Raw genomic sequence first — 21,123 nt, forward strand, 5'->3', positions numbered from 1 at the left:
ATATCACGGGCCCCACTCTATTGAATGTCTCATCACGATATGGGAAGAAGTAGATTGCAAGGTCATGGGTTGGAGATATCCTGGCAATCTCACAACGGCAGATGCTGATGCCCTAAAATCCATGAATTTCACGTAATTTTAGGATTTAAAGACAAATTTCATTTTAAAATTATGGAATGTTTGTGCAGAGAATTAAGAGAAAACATGGAAGCTGTGAAATCTGCAGCTGATGATGGAAATATTGATCATCAATTAAACTGCTATGGTTTAGGTAAATAAGACAAGTGTTTCTTTTTATTTGTTGGCAAAATTTTCTTATAACCATGCTATTTTGAGCTTCACTTTCAAAATCTATTTATATTTTTTTAGTATTTCCCGACAATTGTGATGCGTATTATGGACCACACAGTGTTCAATGTCTTACAACCATCTGGGAATGGAAAGGTTGTTTAGCTGAAGGAACAAAAGCTCCAGTTAAATTAGAAACAAATGAACTGGAGACGATCAATTTGCTTAACATGGTGTAAGTTTTCTGTGTTTGTTGAAATTTCAAGTGTTTATATTTTATTTAATTTTAGTGAAATTTTGGACAACTTTGAAACAGTAAGATTTGAAGCTGATGGTGGTGATAAAGATAAAGGATTGGAATGTTATGGAATTGGTTTGTACATTATTACCACCGTTGCTATTGGTGGATGTTGTCCTACTATTGTATTACCTTTCAGTTTATCCTGAGAATTGTGATTCTTATCACGGACCTCACTCCATTGATTGTCTCATCACAATCTGGGAAGAAGTGGATTGCAAGGTCGAAGGTTATAGATATCCTGGCAATCTTACAACTGCAGATGCTGAAGCCTTGAAATTCCTGAACTTGACGTCAGTTTTAATAGCTACTACTTTTTCTGTTTTTTTTAAAAGTATTTTGTGTAAATTAACAGAGCTGTAAGAGGAAATATGGAAGCTGTGAAATCAGCAGCTGATGGTGGAAATGCTGATCATCAATTGAATTGTTATGGAATTGGTATCTAAATATTATGTTGTTACATATATATATGTTTCAGTTGCTTTTAAATGAAAGTGCATGAACATCTGCAATGTATTTGGTATTAAAAGAGATGGGCTGAATCAGAATGCCTGTTTATAATACCCCAGACATCATAAAATTATACAGATAGAAGCAGATAATATGTAAACTTTACTATATTAATTAAAAAAGTTCACGTCCCTTTATTTTTTCCACATTTCTTCTAAATTAACTATAATGCTATTCTGGTGAATGTGTTGGTGAGAAAAATATGGTAACACCAACTAATGATTGGTATTTAAAGGTGCATGTGGCTAGAGACTATTGACAGATTTTTTATGTATTATTTTGGTTTGCATTAAATGCTAAGGTATGTTTTTATTAACAGTAAACCCTCACTCCCATTGGGTTATATAATACTATGACGAATTATTAACTAAAAACAAAAGTTGAATACTAACTCATTTCTGGATATTATTCAGTAATAATTTTCAACTTTGTCTTGTCAGAAATATTTGGTTTTATTTACAGGTAGTAGCTTACATGTATACTTTATTCTTCGTATCTTCTGCTTATGTAAAACAAATAACATTATTAATATGCTCCATGTAATTATTGTAGTGTTTCTTGAAAATTGTGACACATACTATGGACCACACAGTGTTGAATGCCTTACAACTATTTGGGAATCAAAAGGCTGTTTAAGTGAAGGATCAAAGGCTCCAGTTAAACTAGATACAGCTGAAAAAGAAGCTTTGGATTTTCTGAATGTTGAGTAAGTATTGTTGTACTTAATGTCCAAACAAATTAACCAACTTGTTTTTACTACTTTACCATTATTCATAGTGATGTTTCTGTTAATTTTGAAATAATTCGAATGGAAGCTGATGGTGGTGATAAAGATAAAGGATTGGAATGTTATGGAATTGGTTTGTTTACTAATAACAACATTGCTATAGTTTCGAATTGGCCTACTATTTTATTCCCTTTCAGTTTATCCTGAGAATTGTGATTCTTATCACGGACCCCACTCTATTGATTGTCTCATCACGATATGGGAAGAAGTGGATTGCAAGGTCATGGGTTGGAGATATCCTGGCAATCTCACAACGACAGATGTTGATGCCCTAAATTCCATGAATTTAACGTAATTTTAAGAATTAAAGGCAATTTCATTTTTTAATTAAGTAATGTTTGTGCAGAGCTGTAAGGGAGAACATGGAAAGTGTAAAATCAGCAGCAGATAATGGAAATTATGATCATCAGTTGAATTGTTATGGTTTAGGTAAACCAGATTGGTGCCTCTTTGTTTGATACCATTTTATAATTGATTGTATCTTGTAAATGCAACAGCTATGTATATTTGTTTTTTTAGTGTTTCCTGACAATTGTGACACGTATTACGGACCACACAGTGTGGAATGTCTTACCACCATATGGGAATGGATAGGTTGTTTAGATGAAGGAACAAAAGCTCCAGTTAAATTAAAAACAAATGAACTGGAGACGATCAATTTGCTTAATATGGTGTAAGTTTTCTGTGTTTGTTGAAATTTCAAGTGTTTATATTTTATTTAATTTTAGTGAGATTTTGGACAATTTTGAAACAGTAAGATTCGAAGCCGATGGTGGTGACAAAGATAAAGGATTGGAATGTTATGGAATTGGTTTGTACAATAATAGCTACATTGTTTTTGGTGCATGTTCACTACTATTGTATTTTATTTCAGTTTATCCTGAGAATTGTGATTCTTATCATGGACCTCACTCTATTGAATGTCTCATCAAAATCTGGGAAGAAGTGGATTGCAAGGTCGAAGGTTATAGATATCCTGGAAATCTCACAACGGCAGATGCTGACATTTTGAAATCAACAAATATTACGTATGTAATATAATCACTTTTTCTTATGTTGGTTTGTCAAATTTTGTGTAAACAAACAGAGCTGTAAGAGCCAACATGGAAAGTGTGAAATCAGCAGCTGATGGTGGAAATGCTGAACAGCAATTGAATTGTTATGGAATTGGTATCTAACTATTATATTGATAAATATATGTTTTGGTTGTGTATTAACTAAAATTGCATGAATATCTCCAATGTACATAGGTATTAACAGCGATGGGCTTAATTATAATATGTGTATTTAGTACACCAATCATCATAAAATGTTACAGATAAACAAAAATATGTAATTTTTTTTCATAGTAATAATAAAAAAAGATGGTTACATTTCACATTTTAAACATTTTCTGTGTTTAAACTCCAATGATATTTTGAAGTGGATTTTAACAAAAAGAATAAGAACACTAACTAACAATTGGTATTTACCTGGGCATATGGTTGGAGATTATTGAGAGTTTTATAAAATATTGTTGTTTGGTACAAAGCTAAGGTATGGTCTTATATTATTAGTAATTCCTAACTTCATTTACTTTATACAATATAAAGGATTATCAACCAAAAAAAAACTGTTTACCTATTAGTAGTAATTATTCAGTAACTCTTTCTCACCAGTTTGTTAATCGTTTGTTTTTTTTTCAAATATTGGCTTTGTTGTCAGAATTACTTGGTTTTAGTTACAGGTAGTAGCTTTCATGTATACTTTATTCTTGGTATCTTCTGCTTATGTAAAACGAAGAGGATTACTAATATGCTCTGTTTAATTGTTTTAGTATTTCCTGAAAATTGTGACACATACCATGGGCCACACAGTGTTGAATGTCTTACAACTATCTGGGAATCAAAGGGTTGTTTAAGTGAAGGATCAAAGGCTCCAGTTAAATTAGACGGAGCTGAAAAAGAAGTTTTGGATTTGCTAAATGTTGAGTAAGTTTTGTTGGTAGGGCCTACTCGTTTACCAAACACAATTACTAACTTTTTTCACCACTTCACTATACCCATAGTGATGTTTCTGTTAATTTTGAAACCGTTCGAATGGAAGCTGATGGTGGTGATAAAGATAAAGGATTGGAATGTTATGGAATTGGTTTGTACATTATTGCTTTTGTTATAAATTTGCCTATGGTTCTGTTTCTTTTTAGTTTATCCTGAGAATTGTGATTCTTATCACGGGCCCCACTCTATTGAATGTCTCATCACAATCTGGGAAGAAGTAGATTGCAAGGTCATGGGTTGGAGATATCCTGGCAACCTTACAACGGCAGATGCTGATGCCCTAAAATCCATGAATTTCACGTAATTTTAGGATTTAAAGACAAATTTTATTTTAAAATTAAGAAAATGTTTGTGCAGAGCATTGAGAGAAAACATGGAAGCTGTGAAATCTGCAGCTGATGATGGAAATATTGATCATCAATTGAATTGTTATGGTTTAGGTAAATAAGACAAGTGTCTCTTTTTAATGGTTGTCAATTTTTTTCTTGCAACCGTGTAATTTTTATGACTTGTACGTGTAAAAGCTATCTATATTTTTTCTTTTAGTGTTTCCCGAAAATTGTGACACGTATTACGGACCACACAGTGTGGAATGCCTTACCACTATCTGGGAATGGAAAGGTTGTTTAGCTGAAGGTACAAAAGCTCCAGTTAAATTAAAAACAAATGAACTGGAGACTATAAATTTGCTTAACATGAAGTAAGTTCCCTGTGTTTGTTGAAGTTTCAAGTGTTTATATTTTATTTAACCTTAGTGAGATTTTGGATAATTTTGAAGCAGTAAGATTCGAAGCTGATGGTGGAGATAAAGATAAAGGATTGGAATGTTATGGAATTGGTTTGTACATTATTAACAACATCGCTGTTGCTGCTTATTTGCCTACTATTGTATTACCTTTCAGTTTATCCTGAGAATTGTGATTCTTATCACGGACCTCACTCTATTGATTGTCTTATCACAATCTGGGAAGAAGTGGATTGCAAAGTCATGGGTTGGAGATATCCTGGAAATCTAACAACAACAGATGCTCATGCTTTGAAAGCCATGAATTTGACGTAATTTTTGAAATATGGTCATTTTGTTTATATTTTGTTTATATTTATTAGTTGGTTAATTACACAGAGCAATAAGAGAAAACATGAAAGATGTAAAAGCAGAAGCTGATGGTGGTAATGTTGATCATCAATTAAATTGTTATGGAATTGGTAAGATTATATGTTTGTAAATATTTTTTTGAACCAAGTTTTTAATCTTTTTTTAAAATTACTTTCACATGTAATGCTGTTTTTTTGCATGTAGTAGCCATGTAGATCCTTTTCAGTGGAACAACACTGGTTAGTTTTTGGTATTTGTCATATTTATTTCTGCACATCTTGATTCTCAAGTATCAAATCCTATGTATTATATCCACTGATTAAATTCAAGTCATATTTATAAATTTTAAAACAAATGTTCTAATTAAAACTGCATAACTAGCAACATATTAAGGATTATGTTCTGTTTAATAAAAAGAGGTAAGTTTAAAAAGTTCCTAAAACCTTTAATAAATTAATTTACCAAATTTAATATTTATACCTAACCACAGACTTATTTACCAAAATGTATAAAATACCTAAAAATATTTAATAGTAACAAAGCTTACTTTAATATGTCAAAAACCCATCTTTAACTCAGCAATTGGTATGTTTTATCCTTACAGCACAAAACCAAAAAATGGGATAATAACCCCCCCCCCCATCTTTTATTAGTTTTAACTACTAGGCTGCTGAATTATGTATGATCCTAGGTATGCCACTGCAAATATTAATATACATGACACATTTTAGTGTTTCCTGACAATTGTGATTCCTATTACGGACCACACAGTGTGGAATGCCTTACTATTATCTGGGAATCAAAGGGTTGTTTAAGTGAAGGGACAAAGGCCCCTGTTAAGTTAGATCATGCTGATAGAGATGTTTTGGATTTGCTGACAGTAGAGTAAGTAATCATATTAGGTTTTAGATAAATTCAATTTTATAGTTTGTGTGAGGAGCATGTTTTAATTCTGTTTTTCACAGTGAAGTTGTAGCTAACTTTGAAACTGTTCGACTTGAAGCTGACGGTGGTGACAAAGATAAAGGATTGGAATGTTATGGAATTGGTTTGTACATTATTGCTATTGTTACAAACAGGCCTACTATTTTGTTTCATTTCAGTTTATCCTGAGAATTGTGATTCTTATCACGGACCTCATTCTATTGATTGTCTCATCACGATATGGGAAGAAGTGGATTGCAAGATGGAAGGTTATAGATATCCTGGCAACCTGACAACTGCAGATGCTGATGCTTTGAAATCGACCAACTTAACGTAAGTGTTTAATTCCTTTGGTAGAATCGGGGAGAAAATAGTTTATTAATACACAGAGCTGTAAGAGAAAACATGGAAAGTGTAAAATCAGCAGCTGATAGTGGAAATAATGATCATCAATTGAATTGTTATGGAATAGGTAAATACATGATATAATGATTTGACTGGTACCTATATTCTTGTTAAACTATTTGTACACATGTACATGACATGGTTATTCAGTGTTGTTGTTTTTTTTATCTATTCAATATTTGCCAGGTTTTGTGATACCTGAGTTTTTATTCTAGGTACCAAGATTTTTTTAAATCTTGTGTTAAATAAAAACCCAAGGTTTGGCTTGTAAGGTAAGCTGTCAACCTGTCCATGTAAGCCATTACCTTAAAATGTTTCGCCTGTGTTTAAATTGTTTTTATTCAGTAGTGATATGTCTTGGCTATTTTTTAGTGTTTAGTGAAAAGTTTGGCAACCTCATTCATACAGCAACACAACATATAATATGTAAATGTTACAGTGTTTCCTGAAAATTGTGACACATACTACGGACCACACAGTGTTCAATGTCTTACAACTATCTGGGAATCAAAAGGTTGTTTAAGTGAAGGAACAAAAGCTCCAGTTAAACTAGATACAGCTGAAAAACATGACTTGGATGTACTGAATGTGGAGTAAGTATCCAGGAAGTTTCTGGTTTTTTTAATTTTTTTTAAAGGTGATTTAATTTGTTTCATTAATTATTTTTACAGTGAAGTATTCGTTGTTTTTGAAACGGTTCGAATGGAAGCTGATGGTGGTGACAAAGATAAAGGATTGGAATGTTATGGAATTGGTTTGTAGATTATTAATAGCACTTTTATTGGTACAAATTGATGTGTTATTTTAATTATTTTCAGTTTATCCTGAGAATTGTGATTCTTACCACGGACCTCACTCTATTGAATGTCTCATCACAATTTGGGAAGAAGTGGATTGCAAAGTCAAAGGTTACAGTTATCCTGGCAATTTAACAACTGCTGATGCAGATGCTTTGAAATCCATGAATTTGACGTGAGCCTAATTTTTAAACATAATATAGGCATCCAATATATGACGTTTTTACACAGAGCTGTAAAAGAACACATGGAAAGTGTAAAATCAGCAGCAGATGATGGAAATGATGATCATCAGTTAAACTGTTATGGGACAGGTCAGTATATATATATATATATTCTATTAAACAATCCAATGTATGTTTGTTGTGGTTGTAATATTATTTTGTTCCATGCTATTACTCTATCTGTTGTAAATTCCTTCGTTTTGTATAGATTAACACAAATGAATTTATATGTATTTTAAAATAGTAACAAACAAATGTCAAGTTTTTACTTTTTAAGTTTAGTGGGTTTTTTTTCTACATTAGAAACTACTTGTTAATGTATTTATATTACTAAATACATTATATAATTAAGTAATATATTTAATTTGGCAATCTGCTTAGGTTTTTCCTAAAAATACTTTAATTGTATCTTGTATGCATATATGTATGTAAGCATGTACCTGATTTGAAATATATATTCTTTGAAATAAACTTTTATTTTATTTACAAAAACCATGTTGAATTTTTAAAGATTTTTTAAAACCTTGTAGTTTAACTCTACAATTTACATCTTTTATAATTTTAAGAAGTTTGTAACACAAAAAATATATTTTTTCTAGTCATTTCTTATCTAGTTAATAAGTTATTATTTTTTTGTACTCTAACTATTTTGAGTAAAAAGTAGGCTTGTTGTCACTGTTATACATCAACAGTAACATAAAATATGTGATATTTTTAGTGTTTCCTGAAAATTGTGACACATATTACGGACCACACAGTGTGGAATGTCTTACCACTATCTGGATATGGCAAGGTTGTTTAGGTGAAGGAACAAAAGCTCCAGTTAAATTAGATACAGCTGAAAAGGATGCTTTGGATCGGATGAATGTAGAGTAAGTTTTGTTGTTTAAAACCAACTTAACCCATTTGATTTAAATTATTAATTCTCAGTGAGGTTTTTGATAATTTTGAAGCAGTTCGAATGGAAGCTGATGGTGGTGACAAAGATAAAGGATTGGAATGTTATGGAATTGGTTTGTACATTATTACCACCGTTGCTATTGGTGGATGTTGCCCTACTATTGTATTACCTTTCAGTTTATCCTGAGAATTGTGATTCATATCACGGACCTCATTCTATTGACTGTCTTATAACAATCTGGGAAGAAGTGGATTGTAAGGTTATAGGTTACAGATTTCCTAACAATCTCACAACTGCGGATGCAGATTTTTTAAAATCCCTAAATTTGACGTAAGGCTTATGGAGTTCTATTTTGTTTACAACAATGACATAAATTTTTTTAACTTGCAGAGCTGTAACAGAAAACATGGAAGGTGTAAAATCAGCAGCTGATAATGGAAATGTTGATCATCAATTAAATTGTTATGGCTTAGGTAATTTGGACTTTTTTTTGTTTGTGAATAATCCATGAAAATGAAAATTTAATTTTTTTAAATCAACATATATTTATTTTTTAGTATTTCCCAACAATTGTGACACATATTACGGACCACACAGTGTTCAATGTCTTACAACCATCTGGGAATGGAAAGGTTGTTTAAGTGAAGGAACAAAAGCTCCAGTTAAATTAGATCATGCCGATAAAGAAGCTTTGGATTTGCTGAATGTGGAGTAAGTGAATATAAATATTGTTAAAGTTTTGCTCCCTTACATTTACTTATTAATTTTATTGCATGTTTAATTGACAGTGAGGTTTTGGATAATTTTGAAACAGTTCGAATGGAAGCTGATGGTGGTGACAAAGATAAAGGATTGGAATGTTATGGAATTGGTTTGTATATTTGTATTTGTTTTGTTTGTGAATGATTATAGTGACATCTTACCGTGCAGTTTATCCCGAAAATTGTGATTCTTATCACGGACCTCACTCTATTGAATGTCTCATCACAATTTGGATAGAAGTGGATTGCAAGGTCAAAGGTTACAGATATCCTAGCAACCTGACCACTACTGATGCGGATGCTCTGAATTCCATGAATTTGACGTAAGTTAAATTTTTAAACATAATATAAACATCTGATATATGACGCTTTTTCACAGAGCTGTAAGAGAAAACATGGAAAGTGTAAAATTGGCAGCAGATGGCGGAAATGCTGATCATCAGTTGAATTGTTATGGCTTGGGTAATTTTAGTTTTTTACTATTTGGTGCTTCTATTAGAAAAGTTAGTTTAAGTAGAAATATGTTTGTTTTAAATGTTTTGCCTTGATTGAACGGTAAGTAAGGTATTGTTTAAACTCCTGTTCCAGTATTTCCCGACAACTGTGACACATACTATGGACCACACAGTGTGGAATGTCTTACAATCATCTGGATATCAAAAGGTTGTTTCAGTGAAGGATCAAAAGCTCCAGTTAAACTAAACACTGCTGAAAAAGAAGCTTTAGATTTGCTTATTGTAGAGTAAGCGGAATAATTTTTTTTTTAAGTATTTGACAGTTTCATTTAATGTTTTCATTGCAGAGAGGTTATGCATAATTTTACCTTAGTTCGAATGGAAGCTGATGGTGGTGATAAAGATAAAGGATTGGAATGTTATGGAATTGGTTTGTACATTATTACCATCATTGCTATTGGTGAATGTTGCCCTACTATTGTATTACCTTTCAGTTTATCCTGAAAATTGTGATTCTTATCACGGACCCCACTCTATTGATTGTCTCATCACAATCTGGGAAGAAGTGGATTGCAAGGTCCAAGGTTATAGATTTCCTGGCAATCTTACAACTGAAGATGCCGATGCTTTAAGAAACTCTAATTTGTCGTAAGTGTGTTCTATTTTTTGTCATAAGTATATTATGCAGTCGTGAGGAGTGAATATATGTATTATCACCAATTCAATAATAAAGGTTTGATCCACAAACTATGCTCCACTTCCTTTGCTTTTTCTTCATTTGTTTCCTTTTATCATTTTCCCTAACACATTGCATAGCAAAGGTTATTAAGATGTTTCAATCTTTAATTGCATTTAATATTTTGGCTTACCAGTCTGTTGTAATCACTTATTTTCTTGCATTTCTGTGCATGGGTATTTTATTTTTAGTCTGATTTATTATAATATGAAAATACTGTAATATCATAAAAACACCATTTTGGAATAAACAAATAATGCAACCAACATGTTATCAGTACTTTTCAAATATTTTTACAAGTTTAACATTGCAGATAGCTTGGGGCAAATTAAAGCTTTTTTTATTTTTTTGCATGTGTGTAAAATATTGTAAATATTTAATTAAATTTTGAATATTTTAATAAGATGTTTTATTAGACCCTGACAAACCTGTGAAATTCTGTAAACAAGGTGTTTGTTAAAAAGTGTTAGGTAGCTCCCATGGACAATATTAGCTGTAAATAAATTTAGCTTCTCTACAGAGCCATAAAAGAAAACATGGAAGCTGTAAAATCAGCAGCTGATAATGGAAATGATGATCATCAATTAAATTGCTATGGTTTAGGTAAAATCTTTTTTAATTTAAAGATGCTATTTTGATGAAAACATGCAATCTGTAAGTTTATTTATTTGTTTTGTTCGATTAGTGTTTCCTGAAAACTGTGATGCATACTATGGACCACACAGTGTAGAATGCCTTACAACTATCTGGATATCAAAAGGTTGTTTAGCTGAAGGAACGAAAGCTCCAGTTAAATTAGAAACAAATGAAACAGAGGCTTTGGATTTGCTGAATGTAGAGTATGTACACATAGAATATTATTATTTTAAAGTTTCTTGCATTTTTTTTTCAACAACAGAGAGGTTTTGGATAAATTCGAATTAGTTCAAGTTGAAGCTCATGGTGGTGACAAAAATAAAGGATTGGAATGTTATGGAATTGGTTTGTACATTATTACCACCGTTGCTATTGGTGGATGTTGTCCTACTATTGTGTTATCTTCCAGTTTATCCTGAAAATTGTGATTCTTATCACGGACCCCACTCTGTTGATTGTCTCATCACGATTTGGGAAGAAGTAGATTGCAAGGTCGAAGGTTACAGATACCCTAGCAACCTGACAACTGCTGAAGCAGATGCCTTGAAATCCATGAACTTGACGTGAGCCTAATTTTTAAACATAATATAGGCATCCAATATATGACGTTTTTATTACAGTGCTGTAAGAGGAAATATGGAAAGTGTAAAATTAGCAGCAGATGGCGGAAATGATGATCATCAGTTAAATTGTTATGGCTTGGGTAAGTTGACTTGTAGTATTTTTGTTCTTTCATTGTATTACAAAGAACAAATCAGTAAGTAAGGTATTGATTTTACTCCTGTTTTAGTATTTCCCAAAAACTGTGACACATATTACGGACCACACAGCGTTCAATGTCTTACAACCATCTGGGAATGGAAAGGTTGTTTAAGTGAAGGAACAAAAGCTCCAGTTAAATTAGATCATGCTGATAAAGAAGCTTTGGATTTGCTGAATGTAGAGTAAGTGAATATAAATATTGTTAAAGTTTTGCTCCCTTACATTTACTTATTAATTTTATTGCATGTTTAATTGACAGTGAGGTTTTGGATAATTTTGAAACAGTAAGATTCGAAGCTGATGGTGGTGACAAAGATAAAGGATTGGAATGTTATGGAATTGGTTTGTATATTTGTATTTGTTTAGGTGACGAGATATAAACTATCTCACGTTTGCCGATATCTGGGATCCATTTTCTGGTGCTCTATAATTTCCAACAACATTCTTACATTGTTTAACTTCCCCCCAAATAAAACACACTATAGTCTCTTATGTAAGCAACCACGTTATTAAAAAGTGATGATACAGGCTTCCCACTCAATTAAATGCTAATGAATTAAATGCTAATGACACACTTTTCCTACCTGTCAGGATTCAGGGTCATTTGCAAAGTCACAATGTTTGGGGTAATGGGTCAATAGTGGCCTAAATTCTAGGGCCTATGGCGTGCCATGCTGCGGGACCTCACTCACATAAAATAGAATAATAGTCACAATGATCAAATGTATACAAAATACAGTTGGCAGCCATGTTTACTCGTATCAATGAACTGTGATGGCATTCAATAAATATTTTTGCATCTTGTGATATTGGTATGTTTTTATCGAGTATTTAATAGAATATTTTAATAAACTCAAACCATGCTAAAAACACTGATTAAGGTTTAAAAATAATGTTCTTTTCTGTTTCAGTTTATCCTGAGAATTGTGATTCTTACCACGGACCCCACTCTATTGATTGTCTCATCAAGATATGGGAAGAAGTGGATTGCAAGGTCGAGGGTTATAGATTTCCTGAAAATCTAACAAATTCGGATGCTGAATTCTTAAAGAACTTAAATTTGACGTGAGAATTGTTTTTAGGTTTTATAATTCACACCCCATTAAATGTATAATTCATTTTTACAGAGCTGTAAGGGAAAACATGGAAAGCGTGAAATCAGCCGCAGATAGCGGAAATGATGATCATCAGTTAAACTGTTATGGCTTGGGTAAACAAAGACTACCTTTCGTAAACCTAACATTATCTTAAGTTAAAACTACTTATAACATTAATGTAATTTTTTTTTTATGAAAAAAAAACATAGATTTTTTTTAGTATTTCCTGACAATTGTGACACATACTATGGACCACACAGTGTGGAATGTCTTACAAATATCTGGAAATCAAAAGGTTGTTTAAGTGAAGGAACAAAAGCTCCAGTTAAATTAGAAACAAATGAAATAGAGGCCTTGGATTTACTGACCGTAGAGTATGTAATGTTGCCTATGTATTTGGTTTGGTTTGTATATCTGTTATTCCTGCTGCAGTGAAATTTTGGATCAGTTTGAAGCAGTTCGATTTGAAGCTGATGGTGGTGATAAGGATAAAGGATTGGAATGTTATGGAATTGGTTTGTTTACTAATAATAACATTGCTATAGTTTCGAATTGGCCTACTATTTTATTCCCTTTCAGTTTATCCTGAGAATTGTGATTCCTATCACGGACCCCACTCTATTGATTGTCTTATCACAATCTGGGAAGAAGTGGATTGCAAAGTCAAAGGTTACAGATATCCTGGAAATCTTACAACTGACGATGCTGAAGCCTTGAAGAACTTAAATTTGACGTGAGAGTTGTCTTTACGTTATATAATTCACACCCCCTTTAAATGTACAATTCTTTTTCACAGAGCTGTAAGGAAAAACATGGAAAGTGTAAAATTAGCTGCAGATGGCGGAAATGGTGATCATCAGTTAAATTGTTATGGGACAGGTCAGACTTAAATTGCTTTTTTTGTTTATTCAAATTCCATTTCAATCATGACACCTTCTGTTTCAATTGTGTAATTGGTTTTTAGTGTTTCCTGACAATTGTGACACGTATTACGGACCACACAGTGTGGAATGTCTTACCACTATCTGGGAATGGAAAGGTTGTTTCGCTGAAGGAACAAATGCTCCAGTTAAATTAAAAACAACGGAAATGGAAGCCTTGGATTTACTTAATATAGAGTAAGTACACATTGCTTGTTGAATGTGTTTCTTATGTTTTGCAAGTGTTTTTTTTTCAAATTACAGCCAGGTTTTAGATAATTTTGAAACAGTAAGATTCGAAGCCGATGGTGGTGACAAAGATAAAGGATTGGAATGTTATGGAATTGGTTTGTACATTATTGCTTTTGTTAAAAATTGGCCTGTAACTGTATTTTATTTTAGTTTATCCTGAGAATTGCACTTCATATCACGGACCTCATTCAATTGAATGTCTCATCTCAATTTGGAAAAAAGTGGATTGCAATGTTAAGGGTTACAGATACCCTAGCAACCTCACCACCACTGACAGGGATTCATTGAAAACCTCAAATTTGACGTGAGTTTTGGTTTTGAAATAATTTACCTTTTCAATTAAGTGATTTATGTTTACAGAGCAATAATAGAAAACATAGAAGGTGTAAAATCTGCAGCTGATGGTGGAAATGAGGATCATCAATTGAATTGTTATGGCTTGAGTAAGTTAGCTCACATAATTAGTATCTTGCAACTGTAAACTGTTTTTTTTATCCTGCCATTTATGCTTTAAATTGTTCTTCTGTAGAAACCTATATATTTTCCACAACTTTTAATATAGTAATGTCCAATTTTCATTTTGTTTTCAGTATTACCTGAAAATTGTACCACATACCATGGACCACACAGCGTGGAATGTCTTACAGCTATCTGGGAATCAAAGGGTTGTTTAAGTGAAGGAACTAAAGCTCCGGTTAAACTAGATACTCTTGAGAAACACATATTAGATTTGCTTAATGTTAAGTAAGTATTCTGTATATCATGTTGCATTAAATCACAATCTGATGTTTTTTTGTATTTACATTTATAGTGAAGTTTTGAATAATTTTGAAACTGTTCAAATGAAAGCAGCAAGTGGGGATGATGATAAAGAATTGGAATGTTATGGACTTGGTTTGTTTTTATACTTTAGCTTTTCTAGCATCCTCTAATGTATTGTAATCTTTTTAGTTTTTCCTGAAAATTGCACTTCTTTTTACGGACCCCACTCTATTGATTGTCTCATCACAATCTGGGAAGAAGTGGATTGCAAAGTCAAAGGTTACAGATATCCTGGCAATCTAACAACTACTGATGCAGATGCTTTGAAATCCCTCAACATAAGGTAGGATAACTTACCACATGGATTTGATTAATTACAGTTTTATATTTTTTAACAGAGATGTAATAAAAAACATGGAATTTGTGAAAACAGCAGCTGATGATGGAAATGATGATAATCAATTGAATTGTTATGGCTTAGGTATAATACATTATTAATTAATTTATTAGGTTTTTCACTTTGTTTTTTTATAGCTTATGTGTTTATCGTTTCAAAATAATTACTCTTATAGTCTTTCCTGAAAATTGCACCACGTACCATGGACCACATACTATACAGTGTCTTACAAGTATATGGGAATCAAAAGGTTGTTTGAATGAAGGAACAAAAGCTCCAATTAAATTAACAACTGTTGAAAAGCACAACACAGATTTGCTTAGTATTGAGTAAGTTTTACTTGGGTTATGAATAAAGCAACAGGGCATGATTCACAACACAAATTTATTCTCTTCGTACAGTGAGGTTTTGAATAACTATGAAACAGTTCGAATGAAAGCTGATGGTGGTGATGATGATAAAGAACTTGAGTGTTACGGAGTTGGTTTGTATTTGTTTAATTCAATTCATTGTAGTCCATTTGAATACCCCCTTTTCAGTTTTTCCGGATAATTGCACATCTTTTTATGGACCCCACTCCATTGACTGTCTTATCACAATATGGGAAGAAGTGGATTGCAAAGTTAAAGGTTATAGACATCCTAACAATCTCACATCTGCCGATGTAAATGACCTGAAAAACTCTGCTTTGAGGTTAGTTGTAGACTTGTCATTTTAAACATTGACATATTTGTTTTTATGATTTAAAAGGTGTTTTACAAATTTTTAGTGAGTAACATTTCCAGATAGCAAAATGGGTTGTTGTTTTGAAATTTGCATATTTATACTATAAATAAATTACATATATATTTAGTAACAATATTTTACATATCACTATAACAGTTAGTAATGTGTTCAATATTTTACATGTCACTTTGTAATAAAACTTGAATATTCTATTTGGTTCAATATCTGAGAAGGTTGTGGTTGTGGTATGAAACCTAACATACTTTTTGTACAAATAATAATATTTAATTTTATCAGGCTCTCACATGAACTATATTCATGCTTCATGAAATGTTTTTTTGTTTTATATATCTTTGTATTTATAACAAAAAGGGCTACTTGTCAGTTATTTTTTATTATAGAAATGTAATGCAAAACATGAAAGGTGTGAAATCAGCAGCTGATGGTGGAAATGATGATCACCAATTAAACTGTTATGGTTTAGGTAAATAGGACTCTACATTTAGTTTTATAAATACACCTAAATCAATATGGTATATATCTGTAATTAAATGGTATACTTAAATTTTGATTTAAACCTTTTATTAATTCTAATATGTCTGATTTTATAATAAACTATTTCAGTATTTCCTGAAAACTGTACCACATACCATGGACCACACAGTGCGGAATGTATTACAACTATATGGGAATCAAAGGGTTGTTTAAGTGAAGGAACAAAAGCTCCAGTTAAACTAGATACAGCTGAAAGAGTTGCACTGAATCTAAAGAATGTCGAGTAAGTTTTATAATTAAGTGTTGTATTTGATATAGTATGTTTGTAATTTTAATATATCAACTTCAGAGAGATTTTGGAAAATTTTGAGATGGTTCAAGCTAGTGCCTATGCTGGTGATGAAGTTAAACAATTGGAATGTTATGGACTTGGTTCGAATTTTGTTTGCATGACTTTGTCAGTAATAATTATGTATTTTAATTAATATATTTCAGTTTATCCTGAGAATTGCACTTCATATCACGGACCCCACTCTATTGATTGTCTCATCACAATCTGGGAAGAAGTGGATTGCAAAGTCAAAGGTTACAGATATCCTGGCAACCTGACAACTGCTGGTGCTGATGCTCTAAAAAATTTAAACTTGAGGCAGGTTTTATTGTTCTCAGGGTAGGGTAAACAAAATGTACATTTAAATGTTTACTCATGTGCAGGAATATTACTGCAAATATGCAAGGTGTGAAGTCTGCAGCTGACAATGGAAGTGACGTTCATCAATTGAATTGTTATGGCATTGGTAAACAGTAAATTTCTGATAATTTTGTTCCGTCATACTATTTTTATTTTTTCAGTATTTCCTGAAAATTGTGACACATACAATGGACCACACAGTGTGGAATGCCTTACCACTATCTGGAAATCAAAAGGATGTTTAAACAAAGGCTCAAAATCTCCAATCAACCTTGACTCAGCTGAAAAACATGATCTTGATTTGCTGAATGTGGAGTAAGTAGTAGTAGTGTTGCGCCTCCTAATATTCAAGGTATTTAAGTTTGTACTTTATTATTTCAACTGCAGTCGAGTTTCGGAGAACTTTGAAATGGCTCATGTTAAAGCAAACAATGGACATGATAATAAAGAATTGGAATGTTATGGAATGGGTTTGTATCTTTTTAAACATTCTTTACAATATAATACATTACTTTATTAATCTTTTCGGGTTTAGTTTTTCCTGAGAATTGTACTTCATATTTTGGACCTCACTCTATTGAATGTCTTATCTCAATCTGGGAAGAAGTGGATTGCAAAGTCAAAGGTTACCGACATCCCAACAATCTCACTACTGATGATATTAATTCTTTAGGCATTTTAAACTTGACGTGAGTGGTAGCTCATAAACCCCTATGTGTATTCAAGTGATTTTAAATTTTATTACGACAGAGCTGTAAAAGAAAACATAGAAAGTATAAAATTAGCAGCAGATGGTGGAAATGAAGAGCATCAGTTAAATTGTTATGGAGTTGGTAAGATTACTTATGTGAACGAACTGTTCTTATTATTATCATACATTTAAACATGTTATTTTTTCAGTGTTTCCCAACAATTGCAGCACTTACCATGGACAACACAGTGTGGAATGTCTTACAACTATCTGGTTATTAAAAGGCTGTTTGCATGAAGGAACAAAGGCTCCAATTAAACTAGATCATACTGAACTACATGATGTGGATGTTTTATATTTAAGGTTGCGACAAATATTATATATTTTTAATATAATTTATTTCATGTTGTCTCTATGTTTATCTTGCAGTGATGTTATGGATATATTTAAAACGATTCAAATAGAAGCCAATAGTGGTGATGAAGATAAAGAATTAGAATGTTACGGACTAGGTTTGTACAAATTTAGTGTTTTAATATTTTGTTTATTTTTATTAACTTTAAGTATCTCTCATTTTTAGTATTTCCTGAAAACTGTGTTTCATATTATGGACCTCACTCCATTGATTGTCTCATCACAATCTGGGAAGAAGTGGATTGCAAAGTCAAAGGTTACAGATATCCTAGCATCCTGACAACATCTGATGCCCAAGCATTAAAATCCCTTAATTTGAGGTAAATTTTGTTAAAAATTAAAAACTTCTAATTGTAAACTTACTGTATGTTTGTAGAGCTTTAATAGCAAATATGGAAGGTGTAAAATCAGCAGCTGATGATGGAAACGACGATCATCAGTTAAACTGTTATGGTTTAGGTTAGTAGTGTTGTGTGAAATCAGGGGTAAAAATTTGTTTATTTTATTATCATAAGCTGCACCAACGTCTGCTTTAGCTTTAGATCTTGGGTTTCGTAATATGGATGACTAGCTTTATTCTTGAGCTTAATTTTCATAGTTAATCTAAATGGGCTATCCAACCCATGTTTGGATCTCAGAACTTTATGTAGGTTAAAGTAGTGATGAAAAAACAAAACAAATTCTAGTATTTGGTTGGAAGTTATACATATGATAATCCGGTGCGCTACTCAGCTGCACTTGTATATTTTTGGTATTAAATATATTTACAGCATATATATGCACACTATAAAATAGATGTCTTTTAAATGAAACACAGCCACTAACATACAACTAATAAAAAAATCCACAAGATTAAAATAGCAATTTAAAGCAAATTAATAATGAGTACATATAATAGTTTCAAGCACAAGCTGTAACTGATCAGCAACTGTAACCCCTATTATGCACTAAAATAATTTAAAAACAGAATCCTAAATATCTTCTTTGACTATGGTATAAATTTGATGAAATAAAACCCCAAACAAAAGCTACTGACTGTTACAAATGTAATATTATATGACTTGGTACAAAGGTACTACAACTATTTGGGCCAAAGGAAGAGATGGTCTTACTAAGATATGAACAAATCTAAATGTGCTCTTTAGCTTTTAACTAAATTTAAGCTTTAAAGTTTAAAGTTGCCACCAAATTTAACATATGTGTCCTTGGGTAAGACAGCTTTTCTTCCACCCCACATTATGAGTTGCCAAACTGTCTACAATCCACAAAAAACAGCTAGTCACTCAAAATGTAATAACTTGTAAGCAGGTTCAAAGTTATGATATAATATTATGACCATGTTATTATGACAACTGTTGTTTCCTCCGGATAACTCAGTTACGTTATTTTGCAAACTTATTTTAAATGACATTTTTTTTTCATGATTTTTAATTATAAATTTATTTTTTTTAGTGTTTCCTGATAATTGTACCACATACTACGGAGTACACAGTGTGGAATGCCTTACCACTGTCTGGTTAATAAAAGGTTGTTTACATGAAGGAACAAAAGCTCCAGTCAAACTTGATCATGTTGAACTACATGATGTAGATATAATGAATATAAGGTTTGACAATTTCCTCTATATTTTATTTTTTTAATTTTATTTATGATTCAACAACAGTGGGGTTTTACAAAAATTTGAAACAATTCAAATGGAAGCTGATGGTGGTGACAAACAAAGACAATTGGAATGCTATGGACTCGGTTTGTGTCTGAGATGTTTTTTTTTTTAATTTTATTACCTAACCAACTAGATCATTTTAATGTATTATATTTCAGAGTTTCCTGATAATTGCACTTCATATCACGGCCCTCATTCCATGGATTGTCTCATTACAATCTGGGAAGAAGTGGATTGCAAAGTCAAAGGATATAGATATCCTGGTAATCTCACAGGTGCTGATGCCAATTCTTTAAAGACAACAAACATATTGTGAGTACTAATGATTATCCTAATTCCTAATTCATTTGTTGCAAATCTTTCTGTACACAGAGCAATAAGAGAAAACATGAAAAGTGTGAAGTTAGCAGCTGACGATGGAAATGATGATCATCAATTAAATTGTTATGGAATAGGTATGACCATCACATTAGTGATACATATCGCTTTAGATAAAATTAAGCAATCTTCTTTCTCATCAATGTAAATATTCCTGTAACACATTGTTAAATCTCTTGCCTATTTTTTTTAGTTTTTCCTGAAAACTGTAGCACATACTATGGCCCACACAGTGTGGAATGCCTTACAACTATCTGGGAATCAAAAGGTTGTTTGAGTGAAGGAACAAAAGCTCCAGATAAACTAACTGTTGAAAAGGAAGATTTGGACTTGCTGAATGTAGAGTAAGCTCGTGTTACAATATCTGACATCTTTTATTTGATTTAAGTAGTTTAAACTTTTTGTATTTTTTATAGTGAAGTTTTGAATAATATTGAATTGGTTCAAATGAAAGCTGATGGTGGTGATGAGGATAAAGAAATGGAATGTTATGGACTTGGTTTGTAATAAATGGAGTTTTTCATTGTGTATGTATTCTTTTAATATTATTTTCAGTTTTTCCTGAGAATTGCACTTCATATCACGGACCTCACTTTGTTGATTGTCTCATCACAATATGGGAAGAAGTGGATTGCAAGGTCGAGGGTTACAGATATCCTGGCAATCTAACATCTGCAGATGCTAACGCCTATAAAAACTTAAGTTTACGGTAAATTTTGGTTACAGCTCTTTCTAAATCGTTACATTTTTAATTATTGTATTATAGATCTGTCAGAGAAAACATGGAAAGTGTAAAATTGGCGGCCGATGATGGAAATGGTGATCATCAGTTGAATTGTTATGGCTTAGGTGAACAAAACATTTGTCGCATTTTAAGTTTAACTTCTTTATTAATGTGACTTTAATTTACTTATAAACTTCAAAAGTATGATGTTTCTTGTTTGTTGACTTAAAGTTTGTTTTGTTGTACTGCTGTAAATGTAGAATTGATTGTTTTTAAATTATTTTTGATACTTGG

General features: G+C 32.0%; 4 protein-coding genes and 2 long non-coding RNA genes across 7 annotated transcripts in view; all 6 read left to right on the forward strand.

Annotated features, from left to right (window-relative positions):
- Positions 1-9: 9 nt before the first annotated feature.
- LOC149733981 (uncharacterized) lies at positions 10-527 on the forward strand. The gene is made up of 3 exons (XM_089880759.1): positions 10-132; positions 189-271; positions 370-527. The coding sequence occupies exons 1-3, from the start codon at positions 65-67 to the stop codon at positions 525-527; spliced, it is 309 nt and encodes a 102-aa protein (XP_089736885.1). The 5' UTR covers positions 10-64.
- LOC149733982 (uncharacterized) lies at positions 526-1,832 on the forward strand. The gene is made up of 2 exons (XR_016385265.1): positions 526-1,024; positions 1,649-1,832. It is a non-coding gene; the product is annotated as an uncharacterized LOC149733982 (long non-coding RNA).
- A 208-nt stretch (positions 1,833-2,040) lies between these two features.
- Positions 2,041-3,858, forward strand: LOC149733983 (uncharacterized). The gene is made up of 7 exons (XM_089880739.1): positions 2,041-2,174; positions 2,230-2,312; positions 2,403-2,556; positions 2,612-2,694; positions 2,758-2,911; positions 2,971-3,053; positions 3,700-3,858. Exons 1-7 carry the CDS (start codon positions 2,107-2,109, stop codon positions 3,855-3,857), a joined length of 783 nt encoding a protein of 260 aa, XP_089736865.1. The 5' UTR covers positions 2,041-2,106; the 3' UTR covers position 3,858.
- Positions 3,859-4,089: 231 nt separating this feature from the next.
- LOC149733984 (uncharacterized) lies at positions 4,090-5,736 on the forward strand. Of its 2 annotated transcripts, XR_016385262.1 has the most exons (5): positions 4,090-4,222; positions 4,280-4,362; positions 4,469-4,622; positions 4,678-4,978; positions 5,046-5,736. XR_016385262.1 is itself a non-coding variant. In XM_089880754.1 (4 exons), exons 1-4 carry the CDS (start codon positions 4,155-4,157, stop codon positions 4,832-4,834), a joined length of 462 nt encoding a protein of 153 aa, XP_089736880.1. In that variant the 5' UTR covers positions 4,090-4,154; the 3' UTR covers positions 4,835-5,736. The 2 variants fall into 2 exon arrangements, 1 of the variants encoding a protein (XP_089736880.1); XM_089880754.1 differs by having other exon boundaries at positions 4,678-5,736.
- Positions 5,737-5,763: 27 nt separating this feature from the next.
- LOC149733985 (uncharacterized) overlaps positions 5,764-21,123 on the forward strand; it is a 42,661-nt gene continuing 27,301 nt past the window's right edge. Inside the window, exons 1-39 of the mRNA XM_089880684.1 lie at positions 5,764-5,903; positions 5,984-6,275; positions 6,332-6,414; positions 6,787-6,940; positions 7,019-7,101; positions 8,446-8,599; positions 8,660-8,742; positions 8,827-8,980; positions 9,058-9,140; positions 9,200-9,353; positions 9,410-9,492; positions 9,619-9,772; positions 9,833-9,945; positions 11,267-11,420; positions 11,478-11,560; positions 11,648-11,801; positions 11,879-11,961; positions 13,296-13,449; positions 13,513-13,595; positions 13,681-13,834; positions 13,901-13,983; positions 14,840-14,993; positions 16,175-16,257; positions 16,398-16,551; positions 16,618-16,700; positions 17,495-17,648; positions 17,710-17,792; positions 17,860-18,013; positions 18,080-18,162; positions 18,231-18,384; positions 18,441-18,523; positions 19,517-19,670; positions 19,728-19,810; positions 19,886-20,039; positions 20,100-20,182; positions 20,299-20,449; positions 20,522-20,604; positions 20,661-20,814; positions 20,872-20,954. Of these exons, the coding sequence (XP_089736810.1) occupies positions 6,058-6,275; positions 6,332-6,414; positions 6,787-6,940; positions 7,019-7,101; positions 8,446-8,599; positions 8,660-8,742; positions 8,827-8,980; positions 9,058-9,140; positions 9,200-9,353; positions 9,410-9,492; positions 9,619-9,772; positions 9,833-9,945; positions 11,267-11,420; positions 11,478-11,560; positions 11,648-11,801; positions 11,879-11,961; positions 13,296-13,449; positions 13,513-13,595; positions 13,681-13,834; positions 13,901-13,983; positions 14,840-14,993; positions 16,175-16,257; positions 16,398-16,551; positions 16,618-16,700; positions 17,495-17,648; positions 17,710-17,792; positions 17,860-18,013; positions 18,080-18,162; positions 18,231-18,384; positions 18,441-18,523; positions 19,517-19,670; positions 19,728-19,810; positions 19,886-20,039; positions 20,100-20,182; positions 20,299-20,449; positions 20,522-20,604; positions 20,661-20,814; positions 20,872-20,954 (4,594 nt within the window). The 5' untranslated portion in view covers positions 5,764-5,903; positions 5,984-6,057. The remainder of the gene's footprint in view (positions 5,904-5,983; positions 6,276-6,331; positions 6,415-6,786; positions 6,941-7,018; positions 7,102-8,445; positions 8,600-8,659; positions 8,743-8,826; positions 8,981-9,057; positions 9,141-9,199; positions 9,354-9,409; positions 9,493-9,618; positions 9,773-9,832; positions 9,946-11,266; positions 11,421-11,477; positions 11,561-11,647; positions 11,802-11,878; positions 11,962-13,295; positions 13,450-13,512; positions 13,596-13,680; positions 13,835-13,900; positions 13,984-14,839; positions 14,994-16,174; positions 16,258-16,397; positions 16,552-16,617; positions 16,701-17,494; positions 17,649-17,709; positions 17,793-17,859; positions 18,014-18,079; positions 18,163-18,230; positions 18,385-18,440; positions 18,524-19,516; positions 19,671-19,727; positions 19,811-19,885; positions 20,040-20,099; positions 20,183-20,298; positions 20,450-20,521; positions 20,605-20,660; positions 20,815-20,871; positions 20,955-21,123) is intronic.
- LOC149733986 (uncharacterized) lies at positions 12,009-12,914 on the forward strand. Its single transcript, XR_016385263.1, has 2 exons — positions 12,009-12,684; positions 12,747-12,914. It is a non-coding gene; the product is annotated as an uncharacterized LOC149733986 (long non-coding RNA).

Source organism: Ciona robusta, chromosome 7 (assembly GCF_009617815.1).
Source record: "Ciona robusta chromosome 7, ASM961781v2".
NCBI lineage: Eukaryota > Metazoa > Chordata > Ascidiacea > Phlebobranchia > Cionidae > Ciona > Ciona robusta.

Bases quoted from the DNA above. Each gene is read 5' to 3' on its own strand.
- LOC149733981 (XM_089880759.1), top strand. From the start codon at position 65: ATGGGTTGGAGATATCCTGGCAATCTCACAACGGCAGATGCTGATGCC. The intron at 133-188 runs GTAATTTTAGGA...ATGTTTGTGCAG, and splicing joins CTAAAATCCATGAATTTCAC to AGAATTAAGAGAAAACATGG. The intron at 272-369 runs GTAAATAAGACA...ATATTTTTTTAG, and splicing joins ATTAAACTGCTATGGTTTAG to TATTTCCCGACAATTGTGAT.
- LOC149733984 (XM_089880754.1), top strand. From the start codon at position 4,155: ATGGGTTGGAGATATCCTGGCAACCTTACAACGGCAGATGCTGATGCC. The intron at 4,223-4,279 runs GTAATTTTAGGA...ATGTTTGTGCAG, and splicing joins CTAAAATCCATGAATTTCAC to AGCATTGAGAGAAAACATGG. The intron at 4,623-4,677 runs GTAAGTTCCCTG...ATTTAACCTTAG, and splicing joins ATAAATTTGCTTAACATGAA to TGAGATTTTGGATAATTTTG.
- LOC149733983 (XM_089880739.1), top strand. From the start codon at position 2,107: ATGGGTTGGAGATATCCTGGCAATCTCACAACGACAGATGTTGATGCC. The intron at 2,175-2,229 runs GTAATTTTAAGA...ATGTTTGTGCAG, and splicing joins CTAAATTCCATGAATTTAAC to AGCTGTAAGGGAGAACATGG. The intron at 2,912-2,970 runs GTATGTAATATA...GTAAACAAACAG, and splicing joins TTGAAATCAACAAATATTAC to AGCTGTAAGAGCCAACATGG.